Source organism: Homalodisca vitripennis, chromosome 8 (genome assembly GCF_021130785.1).
Source record: "Homalodisca vitripennis isolate AUS2020 chromosome 8, UT_GWSS_2.1, whole genome shotgun sequence".
Lineage (NCBI taxonomy): Eukaryota > Metazoa > Arthropoda > Insecta > Hemiptera > Cicadellidae > Homalodisca > Homalodisca vitripennis.
Genome location: NC_060214.1, coordinates 34,332,814 through 34,346,301, shown reverse-complemented (window position 1 = coordinate 34,346,301; position 13,488 = coordinate 34,332,814). Strand labels below are relative to the sequence as shown.

At 32.7% G+C, this 13,488-nt stretch overlaps 1 protein-coding gene across 1 annotated transcript; it reads left to right on the top strand.

The window, feature by feature from the left end:
* Positions 1-1,595: 1,595 nt before the first annotated feature.
* On the top strand, positions 1,596-10,383 carry LOC124367129 (PRKR-interacting protein 1 homolog). The gene is made up of 3 exons (XM_046823782.1): positions 1,596-1,799; positions 7,028-7,207; positions 9,724-10,383. The coding sequence occupies exons 1-3, from the start codon at positions 1,692-1,694 to the stop codon at positions 10,135-10,137; spliced, it is 702 nt and encodes a 233-aa protein (XP_046679738.1). The 5' UTR covers positions 1,596-1,691; the 3' UTR covers positions 10,138-10,383.
* The last annotated feature ends 3,105 nt before the right edge of the window (positions 10,384-13,488 follow it).

Sequence of the window (13,488 nt, the reverse complement as noted above, 5' to 3'; positions counted from 1 at the left end):
TACTAAACCTAAGTAAAATGTCAACTTTCACGTCCGAAACAGTTGATGGGAAAGTAGAGATATGCAACAACGACAAAATATGGCAGAGTTAAACTGTTGCGTACACAAATTGCGGTGTTGAATTGGATGTCGATATGTTGAGTAAACCGACCGGGTTTTGGACTACGACAGCAAAAAAGAAAAGTACAACTCAGAGACGGGTTTAGTAGGGAATGCCGCCCTAGTCGTATCAAAATTATAAAAAAAACTGAGTATGTTGTGTGATTAAGGAAATCGGCGTAAGCTGATTTCGTTACATTAATCGATTTGTTGATATTAATACAATATTTGATAAAACGACAACTCTTTATACTTGCTAAACTAGTCACATACAGTGTGGCCCTCTAAGACCTTTTTGGCAAGAGTATTTATGCTTCTGCATAGTAGCTTAGAATGCGCCCTCAGGCGAGGAGAACTTGTAAAGAATGTATTCGATGAGAGGGAATCTTGAATTTAACCCCTCTATTTGTCTCACACCTATTTCCACTTGTGATTACAATAATAAGAATCTATTTCATTTAATTTTCCAACAGTATAACACAAAACCAGAAGCATAATTCCTAAATATGAACTAAAGCTACCAGTATTCTAAAATGATTAATATATTTGATACCAAACATATTCCTAACCTGACTCAATAATAAACCAGAATATTTAACACTTAAGTGAATTTTATAACTTATAAACACTTTAATTGGAGTTAATAAAGTTTCTCATAACTTTAATGATTGCACGTTCATGGTATTTAAATACGTAATTAGTATTTTTATTCAATGTGACAATTCAGATTAATTACAATGTTAATATAAAGACTTTAACGAGAGGATGAATTATAAACGAGATCCAGGAATATCGTGATTTGTAAAAATTTACGTTAACTGGCTGGTTTTCGAATCCTACGGCTGATCGATTGTTGGAGCAGCTTTGTCGTGAACTAGGAGTGGGAATCCCATTCACACAACTATGGATGTTATTAGAAATAATAAGACATGTGTCTTTATCCTTTAAATTAACCGCATGCACACATCTTGTTGTACTTAAAGTTTAGAGTACGTAACAAGTGTTGCATATTATAATCTTGATTAAGATTCAGCCGATGTACTCTTTTTCATAATTTACGGTGCGTCCTAAAATATAATATCGTAATTGTGCCCAAAACAAACCATTTATAAAAGAGAACCTGAATAGTTTTGTTTTAATATTCTACACATAAGCAAATTATAATCGATATTTTATAAAGATTTTTGTAATAATCGTGATTTTGGCAAAGATCTTGTCTTCAACAAAGTAATTTGGAGTTACGTGGGTGTAATACGAAAATATAACCCGATAACTCTGATCTCTCTATGAGTCCTAATAACTATCGTTATCTTTAGACTCACCGCATCAATACTTAAGCGTTCACTGGTTTTTTGTTGCGAACGTAACTATTCTGTATTTATTTGGTTCACAAAATATACAACGTGTCGTAACAAGCTTCATTAGGGGTTATATAAAGCTTACTGTTGGCAACACTGGTATTTGTGTCAGCCATCAGCCGGCTAAGCTAATTAGTAATTATGTTGTTATTGATAGGTTAGGTAAGACAAAGTTATTTTTGTTTATTTGTGAATCTATAATTACTTGTGAATATTTGAATATAGTTGCAACTAATGATGGGAAACGAAACGAAGAGTAGTGATGAGGAACCAAAACCCACAGTAGCAAAGAACGCAGTGGAACTTCAAAGGTTTAAACTGGAGAAATTAATGAAAAATCCTGTAAGTATTGTTTATTTTATACCTTTGTGGTGAATTATATTGGTTATTTTATGATGATAGAATAGCAATTTATTGGGGATAAATATGAAATTAAGGTCAGAGTAGCAAAATACGTCTTTCATAACCCTAGCCTATAAATCTGTATCTAGGCCTCTGATCCTCATGAACTGAACAGGCTATAAGGTTTCAAGTGATGGGAATGAAAAGTAACATAGTTTTACAATATTAACCCTTAGGACTTGAAGACCTAATTGATCAGCCGTTAACGAAAAAAGTCATGAAATAATGGAAAATAAACCGACACATTTAAGTACCAAAAGGACCGAATGGAATGTAACGAAAGTCTTACTGATCAATCCATTAAAGTAACGGTAAATATTAAGATCAGCGACTACCGCTCCGATCGCCGTAAGGTTTTTCGTACTAACACAGGTTAACGTAATTTCACCGAAAAAAATAGTCCCGATTATCGCTAACATATAAAAACCAGTTTTACGGCAGTACAATGTTGGCAATACAAAACACAAAAATAACAAGATTTTCGACTATCAAACTAAAAACAATGGCCGACCATGGACGTTTTGATGAATTGACAGTAGCCACGTGACAAACAGGAAGGTTTCCGATTGGCCGGACGGGTCACGTGACCTATAGGACGGCTTCGATTGACCGCCAGACGTACACAAACGAACCCACATGGACAAGGAATAATTAGTGAAGTTATTGACATGGCTTGCGATGGTTCTTGTCACACGCTAAAAAGACCCTAGCTTGCCTATTCAAAATTCAGATCACGCGATGCTTGCCCGCTGCGCAGCGCTTCGCGCTGCTTGCTCTTTTAGAAAAAAAAATAACTCTAGCTTGCAAAGTCCAAGCCCAGATCACGCATAACTGCTTACACACACAACACTCAGACAGAACTAACGCAGGTTTCATTACAGGCAAAAGATAAGCGACGCGCGTTTATTACTGATAAGATAAGACGAGTTTATACTAGAATTAGTACATGGACTACTATCCTACGAACTAATAACACCAAAAAAAACGAATAAATGCATTGTCTGTCAGGTTTTTCAAATTTTATTTTATCCAAAATTTTTTTTGGGGGGGAGTAAACGGCTACGGCGATAATCGGGACTACTTTTTTCGGTGAAATTACGTGCCCTACGAACTAATAACACCAAAAAAACGAATAAATGCACTGTCAGTCAGGTTTTTTTAATTTTATTTTTTCCAAAAATTTTTTTTGGGGGGGGGGAGTAAACGGCTACGGCGATAATCGGGACTATTTTTTCGGTGAAATTACGTTAACCTGTGTTAGAATGCAAAAAATTACGGCGATCGGAGCGGTAGTCGCTGAGCTTAAGATTTACCAAGTAACTTCATCACATGTATTAATAATAATATATTACAGTTTAAAATAACTGTATTCGGTTTATTTACAAATTTGTTTTTTGTACGATTTTAACATCGCTATCACAGTTACTAGGGTATAAGACAAATGTAAATATTTTCACTTTTGCTTTCAGTAAAACCCCTTAGGGTGATATGCACTAGCATTGAACTCTATGTTGTATATATAGAGATGTAGCTTCATGCACAATAAGTCTATAGGTCAAGTCGTTCTCAAGATAGGCTATTGTGTGACCAGACAGACAGAAATGAAAGTTTTCGAACCCTTCCAGTGATAAGCTTTGTTAATGCTCATTCAACTAGGTAACTAAAGTTGGCTTATATTTATAATAAATACTTCAAGTATTTTAATGAAAGCTTTAGTTTCAATATTAGATATTAGTAACTAAGATGTGGGAACAGAGGTTGAACAAAGTAAGTATAGGACTAATAAATATAATTTGTATACATGTGGCTGTTTTCTTATTTTTATTACACAGTAGACAAAGTTTATGGAGTTTATGGGCCCTCTAAATAATCCGAACGCTTCATTTCGAAAGAATTTTTTCCGAACTTTTCAGATAACAGGATGTTATAGATTTATTTAATTGTATTTCCTAATCTTTTAACTTAAGTGCTAAGTCCCAATTTTATTGTAGTTCCTCTTAATTTTAACAACTTTCTAATGTTGTAACAACATAGTTTCCTTACATTTCTCAATGTTCTGCTTACTCCAAGACAGGAATTTGAATTAAAATTTGATGTACCTGAGTATTTATGAAAATTTACTACTTACTCAAATTTATAAATACCTAGATATTTCACTTCCCAAATAAGATGTAACCAGTTTTTCAATTAAAAATATTTCTGTTAGATACAAATAATTTTTTAGAGATTGTTTGGTCTTTTTTTCATAGTAACCAACAAATACGTTATTTATACAATGAATATACCGTCGCGGGCCAATATATTCGGCTGTTTGATTTTATTCGAATGTACTTGACTCAGGGATTTAGACCAGAAAATGCTACAAGCAATTAGATAATATTTTTTTACTAAGCGTTAAAATCTTTTCTTTTGTAAGCATAATTATCTAATGAGAATTCAGCAACATTTTTAAGATCAAATATTAAAAAATATAGAAAATAAGTAAATAAAGAACAAAATAATTGTATATTTGACAAATATTATTTGTAAAACAATGGTAATTTCTTACTGTTGGAAAACAATACCACCACTTGAGTTTTTTATATTTTTATATGAAGGGGCTATGGGGAAATGGGCTCATTGAATATTTTCATAATTTAGAATTATTGAGGTACTGTTAGATGTCTGAGTAATAGTATAAGTGTGTCTGATTAGCATTGTGAATAATAGAATAGGTATGGAGAAATGCATAAAAAATGTTTATTACGGGAAGAATGAGGTCATTTCAAATATTACTTGGGGGAAAAGGGACTCATTGCACAATATGCTGAAGATGTTAAACTGGTGGAGGAAACTTAACTACACTTGCATTTGTTTGGTAATGAGGTTATTTTCTTATTATGCTGTGTTTTAACAAGCAGTCCACAGCATTTAACTACAGCTAAAATATTTAATTTGGTAATTTTTAAAGATTTCATTTAGTATTTGAGGCGGAAGTGTTGTTATGCATAATACAAAATAGATGAAGAGTACTCAGTAAAAGTCATATTTCAAAAAGTCTAAAAATAAAAGTAAGGAAAGATAATTTTATGGAAGAATAAAAGATGTTAATAAATAAATTAAGTTTAGGAGTTACCTAATTGGAAATTACTGATTTTGCTGACTTAAATGTTTTGAAGTATAGTTAAAAGAAGCCAGTTATGAAGTATTTATAGTTTTAAGTATTGGTGTATTTAAGTATGTGTTTTAAAACACTTTAAATGTTGAAACAGGAAGTTAAAAGTATTGTCCCATGTATCCTTATTCAAAGGGCAAGGCAGCCACTATGTAGTTATTGAACTTAGTTATTGGTTTCATACACATATTGTAATGGGTGATTCAAAAAGAGCGCTGGTTTTGAAAAGACCAGTAAATTTTATTTTATCGGTTGGCAACAATGTTTGACCTTGATTCTATTTCTGACTACATTCCGATTGTTGACGCAGCTGATATTTCTCTCATTAGTGCATTCTGTGTTTAACCATGGAGAAGTTTACTTGTGCGCAATGAATGTTAATAGTGAAAACGTTTTATCAGAGTGGAGAGAGTTATGCGGCTACTGTTAGGCGACTTCGCGGTACTCTAGGATGTAATGAAGCACCGAATGACAGATCGCAGACTCATGAAAAAGTTTCAAGAAACAGGTTCAACAGTCGACCTCAAAAGTTCTGGACGTTGTCGTTGTGCCTGAACTGAACAGAACATTGAGGTGGTTCGTGACAGTGTGGCTGTTAGCCCAGCGAAATCAGTACGTCACCGTTCTGAACAATTGGGTTTAAGATGTTCTTCTGTACGGAGAATTCTTCAGTACGATCTCAAATATCACCCCTATTAAATTCAGCTGACTCAACAATTGAAAGTGGCAGATCACCAGAAGAGACGACAGTTTGTTGATTGGGTATTGGGAAATTCGCAAGAGGAAGAAAACTTTGCAATGAATATCATCTTCAGTGATGAAGCGCACTTCCAATTGAATGGATTTGTTAATAAACAGAACTGCCTTATCTGGGGTTCAGAAAACCCTCGCATGATTAACGAAAGGGAAATGTATCCACAACGAGTGACAGTTTGGTGCGGCGGTGTCGTCGGCCCTTATTTTTTTGAAGATCAGGAAGGGCAAGCTGTGACAGTGAATGGAGACCGATACCGTACGATGATTAGGGAGTTTTTGTGGCCTCATTTGGATAACATAGACATTGACCAGTTGTGGTTTCAGCAGGATGGTGCCACCGATCGCGTCATTTCTCGTAATTCCGACCATCAATGGCCACCAAGGTCGTGTGACTTAACACCTTGTGACTTTCTTCTTTGGGGTTATCTAAAGTCATTAGTTTATGCCAATAAACCCTGAACCATCAATGAGTTGAAGGAAGAAATTCGACGGGTTGTTGGCCAAATTGAAGTGGAAACTTGTCGTGTAGTCATAGTTAATTTCATGGACAGAGTTGTTGCGTGCCAGCGTAGCAGAGGAGGACCCATGTATGACATTATTTTTCATACATGAAATCGGAAGGTTAGATGAACATATTAATTATGTATTTGATTTCAGATTTTCATTAAAATAAATCTCTTAATTTGATATATCAAAACCGGCGCGCTCTTTTTGAATTACCCTTTAGCTATGGTGGGAAAGGTTGATTTAATGTGAAGGTTGAGTTTAACTCCATGTCACCTTCCGCTCATTGCAGCGTCTGAAAACTGACGCTGTTGTAGACTGATTCCTAGAATCTGAAGTCCATGTCCTTCTAAAGAGATTAAAAAAAGTCACGATGGAGATGTTTAAAACAAATTCTTGCATCTTTTCGACGCTTAAGGCTACAAAGGAGTTATTTTGGTTTACCCTTCATCTATCCAGTATAAATCTATGACAGTGTCAAATTCAGATGCTGCACTAATCAGAAGGTGAAATGGGAGCTGAAATCAACCCTTCCCACCATACCTATGTTATGTGTAGAAAACTCGGTTTCTCCAACGTTGTTTGGAATATCTAAAACATTATATGCACATAATTAAGCATCTGATGAGACAATGTTTATAGCCTAAGTCACTTTCATTTCCAGATATTTAATAATAATAAAATACGTGCATCTGGATTCATTATTGTGTTTTCATAAATACAAGGAATTAAAGAAATTATTACTCTGTTATAGGATAAACCTGTGGTGATCCCTGACAGAGTTAAGGATAAGAAGATGCCTCATGTACCGGAGTTTGTTCGCAACGTGATGGGGTCCAGTGCAGGAGCAGGGAGTGGAGAGTTCCATGTGTACAGGCATCTGCGGCGCAAGGAGTACGCCAGGCAAAAGTTTATCCAAGAAAAAAGTGAAAAGGTAGTACAATCCTTGTTTTGTTGTTTCATGTATACTTACAAACTTTTGGGTAAATTTGTAAAATTTGTATTGTGAGTTTAATGTAATGATGATATTAGAATGAAAATATTAAAGAAGACTTAGCTGTAATCTGATTTCCTGCTTGCTATAAAAATCGACATTTGATATTTCATAATATTTTAATTAAATTATTTATACTCCCTGAAGGAATTAGTAAAAGTATTAATTCAGCTGAAGTGTTGATGACTTTTGGAAATATATTTAATGTCATCAATCCAGAATGTCATGTAATGTTCAACTTTGATTTGTTGTGAACAACATACCGTAATTTAGTTGTAAATTCCATGGATTTTTTAGTACTCAGAATAAGAATAAGAGCTTTGTTCAAAGGTTATCATCCATCCTTCACTTGGAAAATGCAATAACATGGTTAACAAGTTGTATACTTCAAAATACTTTCATTGTACTTATAAGTACTTAGTTCAGCATTTCTGCCTGTCTTGGAAGTTTTTAAAATTGGATCTTCATAATTTAATTTCCGAACTAAAATTGTGCAAGAGAATAATCCACAATCAGTTGATGCCAACAGGTGGGTAAGGAGCTGGGGGAGCTTTGTGTTTGTCAAAGAGTCTAAATAAGATGGACAATATTTGACAGCAACTATAATTTCCATAAACAATTATGAATATTGAATAGACCAACACTGGTTTTAGCCTCTGCAACTGATCAATGCACGGAGAGTAAATATATCAGTTCTCTTATCACTAAAGTCCAAACTTTGCCAAAAACTTCATCAGTTAGAATGAGATTTACTGTGATTTAAGTGTGGTCTTTTTAAATCTGTTGTTTCACTTTATCCGTGCATATCATCCTTTCCAAAGGTATGCTGAATTTTTGAACTTTTTATGGGACCATGTGGGACAAAACAAGTATTCAGTTTTAATATATAACTGCTTAGCACAGTATCCAACTGACATGACATCCCATTCTACATGCGCTTTTGAGCTGACTGTATTGATATGCCAGCTTGTAATGCCCTACCACAGCAGCCAACTGATGTGACATCTCATTGTACATTTTCATCAGAGCTGACTGCATCGATACGCCTCCTTGTAATACATTACCATAGCAGCCAACTGGCGTGACATCTAATTGTACATTTGCATTAGAGCTGACTGCATTTTGAACAGACTTATTATGTTTGCCTATGAGGTTACCACTGTGATTCATTTTAGTCCTTTAAGGACTAAGGGCTGATCAGTCCCTAAGGGGTTTCTTTTCAGAACCATTGGGTGGATCTGGTAGCTTTATAATTTATTCAATACAGATCACAATATTTCCTGTTTAGCATTCATAATCAGATTGTTTATTTCTACAAATTATTCATATTTTATACAAATTATTCATATTTTATACAATTAAAAAAGTATTTAAAGAATTATGTAATAAATTTGATTATACATAATAATTTAATAACTATAATTATTGTGTCCAAGTAAAAAATCTTGTTTCTCAATTTCTCTGCTTGGCATCAGCTGACAGCAGGAAAACTAGTGCATGGTTTTTTTAAAAATGTTATTGCTGTGTTGTGGTGTGGATTTATGATTTCTTGTTACTAGGGCATGTGATAAGGGAAGATCTGAACTTATGTGTAGGTAAAGTAAAGAGGATAGTAACCCATTTCGCTTCTCAGGTCATGTGTTGAAATTAAACCAAAATTTATATTAACTTTACTTGGTAGCATATAGTGAGTGATTCATACAAATGAGAATATACGTACTTAGGATGAACTCTTTAAATATTTTTACTAGACTATATTATTATAAACATATTTTAGTACATTAATAAAGTATGTTACAAACGGTTTTGTAATGTAAGAAATATACTATGCTAAGCAGTGTGTATCAAACTAGAGGGAGCTTAGTCCAAAGATGAATATATTACCTGTAGATTGCTTATATTTTTATAGCACATGTGCCATAGCATTATTGTTTTGATAACATGTTTTGTAGCTTGTAAAACACTGTATCTTTTTTAGTATGAAATAGTAAATAATTGATTTACCATTGGTTAAATTATTTAATGTTTTTTATTCTAAAACTATTCAAATTAATATTTGTTATATCTACTATTTTTTTATTGCATACCAAATAGACATGAACATGTTATATTAAGCCTACTACTAATGAAGTTCCGTATAGGGCTAAATAGTCAGTATTTCTAAGGATTTAAATGGGTAGAAGACATATTATGATTATGAGAAAAGTGATGATTTTTTTCCTCATTGGTTGCAAACAATATAAGACAAAGAATATTTATGATGCTGTTAAAAATAACTTAAACATGTTGGTCTTTAAAGGGTTGAATTGAGGTTAGTTTTAACTATTTTTGGGAGGTAAACTCATATATTAAATAACTAGATTGTAAGTTATAATTATTAATGTAAATTTGTTTATTTCTTGTAGTTAATCTGCCCTTTACTTAAAGCGCTCTCTTAAATGTTTTCTCTTTTGCAGCAACTTCTAGAAGAGGCATACCATCAGAAATTACTGGACAACAAGCAAGCTGCGGAAGAGAAAACTGCAAAAAAGAGAGCAAAAAGGTTAAAAAAGAAAGCAAATAAAAAAAAGATTAAGACTGGAGACAATAGTAAAAATCAAAATAGTGTAGCGGAGGAACAAAGTAATTCTGAAAGTGAAAATGAAAGATCTGATGAAGAGGAGGACAATTCCAACACAAATGAGAAGTTACGACTTCAAGAAAATAGAACAGAAGTAGAAGTGGACAGTGTCATTATTTCTAAAAGTAATAACAGTTCTGCAAAGAAACACTCGTTAGGAGACAAGGAAAGTAAAGACAGTAAAAGTGAACCTACAAGTTTTACTTATAAAGAATCATTAGATGATGATAGTAAAGATGTCAATTCATAATACAGTTGAATAACATAAATGATTTCTTGTAATTTAATTTGTATGTAACCCTTTTAATGCCAACATCTGACAAATCAGAATATGGATGGCCAAAGTGTACCAATATTCAATCATTTGGACGTTTTGTACAAAATAAATAAAAATATTTCAAGTACTAAGATAAACATAGTAGGTTTTTTTATCGTATTACAATGATCTTTCCAATAATTACTGTACATAATTAGTTAATAAAACAACTTAAATAGCCACAGACTCTTCATTACCCACAAAGTTTGGATAAGCAATGTTTGCTTATAAACCCCAAAATTGGCAATAATAGACGCAAAATAACGAATATTGGTTGACAGTTTATTCTACTATTTTGTCCGATCACTTTTCATAAATTACAATGATATCACATTTACTTTTCAAACAAAGAAGAAAAATTGAATACTCTCCAGGTTAATACAATATTGGATTTGTATTTTCCTTCGTGATAATTAAGCTATCAATTTAAAATTTTGTGACTTGTACAGAATATAATGAGGATTCTATGATGTAATCAATGACCAAAGTTTTTTTCTCGTGTGTATACAAAATCAGATTCAAGAAATAAAATACAAAACTACCTTTCCATATAAACATTAATATTGTTATTAAAATAAATCAGAATTCAAATGCCCTAAGGTAAATATAAAATAGAATTATAGATTTGTTAAAAAAATGTAGTTACAATTATTTTAGAAAATGCATAAACATTTTACTGTTGGTATGGATGTGTGAAACATGTAGTTTAGCACTAAAAGGGTTAATTGTAATATAAACTAAACCATTAAACTTTATACTCTTAGTAATTATTATATATTATTAAATATATGTTTACATATTTTACTTTTTATAATGTGTAACGTTTTTTAATACACTACACTTTCTAAAATATGTGTTTTATTATTTATTTATTATTTAGATTGTATGTACTAAGTTTTAAGCTATGAATAAATTTTTTAATTTAAAACTGTCCCTTCTCCAAATATGAAATTACAATGTGACATTTCATAAGGAGTGCTGGTGGGAAAGTATTTCAAGGGCTGTGGGAAGGACCAAAACTTAACGAAAGAGAACCACTGACTGCAAAATTAGTTGAATGTACACAACGCAATCAGTGCGCACACCTGCACCTTAAATGTTGCATTCTTCAATAAAAACAACGAAAGACTGACTGACTGCTGAGATTCATTTTTTTGAGCTTTGTTTCATGCTTGTTTTTAAAACTATTATTCACAATGATAGCTATTATTCTATTATATTATAGCTAATCATGATGAAGTCATCAATCAGGTTCATGATATTGTCAATGCAGATAAACGGCTAACGTGGGATCACATACCTTGTGAGATGCCAGCAAACATGGAAATGTTTGAAATTGATGAAGGTTTTTTGTCAATTCATGCTGCATGACCCAACACGTGAACATCTGGATAATATGGGACATTTTTTGTCATCCATTTTTTTATACTCAAATGACCTGGCTCCAAGTGATTTTCGCCTTTTTCCCAGACCTCAAACCCCTCCCAGGCAGCCAACACTTCATGAATGACGATGTAGTGGATAACTGTTAAAGCATTTGGTGGTTGAGCCATTTCATATTGGAATAACAAATTGTTCCTATACACAAATCGAGATGGTAACAATGCAGAAAAATAAGGGCATTACAGGAAATGACAAACTGTGTCATTTACAATTGTTAAGTTTTATAACTTAGGGAAACTTACTTAGGGACACCCCTCATATTATGTACGAACACCAAAAGTTTCATTCAAATAATTGCTGTTTTATATTAAAAGTATACAGTTTGTTTCAAAAGTCCTCAGTATATTATAACTTTTAATAGTTTTAAATTTATAAATTCTGCAAAAAATAGAATTGAGAATTGTAAGAAACTTTTTTGGAATTTACGTTTTTTATGTAACTGTGTGAAAATAAACATAGTAATATAAATTCAAAATGGTATCCAAAATTTCAAATATGAATTACTTGTACATCAATTGTAAATAATGCAAAATTAAAATGTAAAAAAACAGTATTTTTATCTGAATTTGTTTTAAAGTTATTTAAATTTGAGTTTAAAAGTAAGTGATTTGGAATTCACAGAAATCATTACAGATTATAGAAGTATAATATGCTCCTGGTAACTTGAGAGGACCGAATCTGTTAATTGTCCATCTTATCCTACTGAAAGTATTAATGGAGCTGGCTTTCACACACCTTGTCTGTGTTACACTTCTCATCTGCTCCTTTTTTTAAGTGCTGAGCAGTCAACCTCAATGTAATTAGGGAAGTACCAAACGTTCTATCATACATAGAGATAGACTTCTACAGAATCTCATCTGAAGGCATCTCAACCACCCCAATTGAGATAGATCTGTCTCTAGCTAGAAGAATGTTAATAAGTAAGCTCTTCTAAAAAGGGCCTTTACCCTTCTCCTCAATGAAGCAAGGTTATCAGTCCACCAGGTTACATCCAGTGTTTTGTAACCGACTGGGGACAGGCAGCTCTCCCCAAAGAGGAGATTAGTGAGCTATAAGTGGTGCAATGTTTTGGGTTTGGAAAACATTTTCTAAAATTAAGTTTATCCATCTTAAGATCACTTCCCTGAATACAGAAAAAAGTACAAAATATGTTATCCATTAGTCTGTAGTCTTTATTCCATCAGGAAATTTAGGCATTTTGTAATCAATTCAAAAAAAATGGCTGAAGATAAAATATGTGAATTGTTTACAGCATGTACATGAGTAATAGCTTCAGGGTAAAGAAAAAATATTTAAAAAAATACCATTTCCTTAATTTTTATTTAATTAAAAAGTATAATTTTTTCTTCAAATAATCCTGAAAATCGGGAAATCTAATAGCTTACATTCACCTGAATTGTGGTACATAAACCGTTGAATTGTCCACAAAGAATTCAACGGTTACACTACACAACTTAACACTACAACCAAAACTAAAATATTATTACAATACAGGGTGATTCATAAAGATATGGAGACACTGCAGGAGCTCATTGTACATGTAAAAATAAGAAAATCGTTTATTTTAACATGAGTCCGGAAATGGTTTGTTAGTAAGTTACGGCTTGCGAAAGATTTCACTCGGATTTCAGCTCACCTAGTAAAATGAGGTCTTCTTGAAATTCTGGTTAGGTAGACTAAGGGGCAAACTCTTTTCTTGTGGTTTTTGATCTGATAAGTTGAATAAAACAGATCCCAGAACTGTAAGTTAAGTAGTTTTTGAGAAAACCATCTATTCGCTTTCGGTGTACTTTATGCTGTTGTTTTGTTCAGAATACAATTTTATATAAGTTTTAAACATTT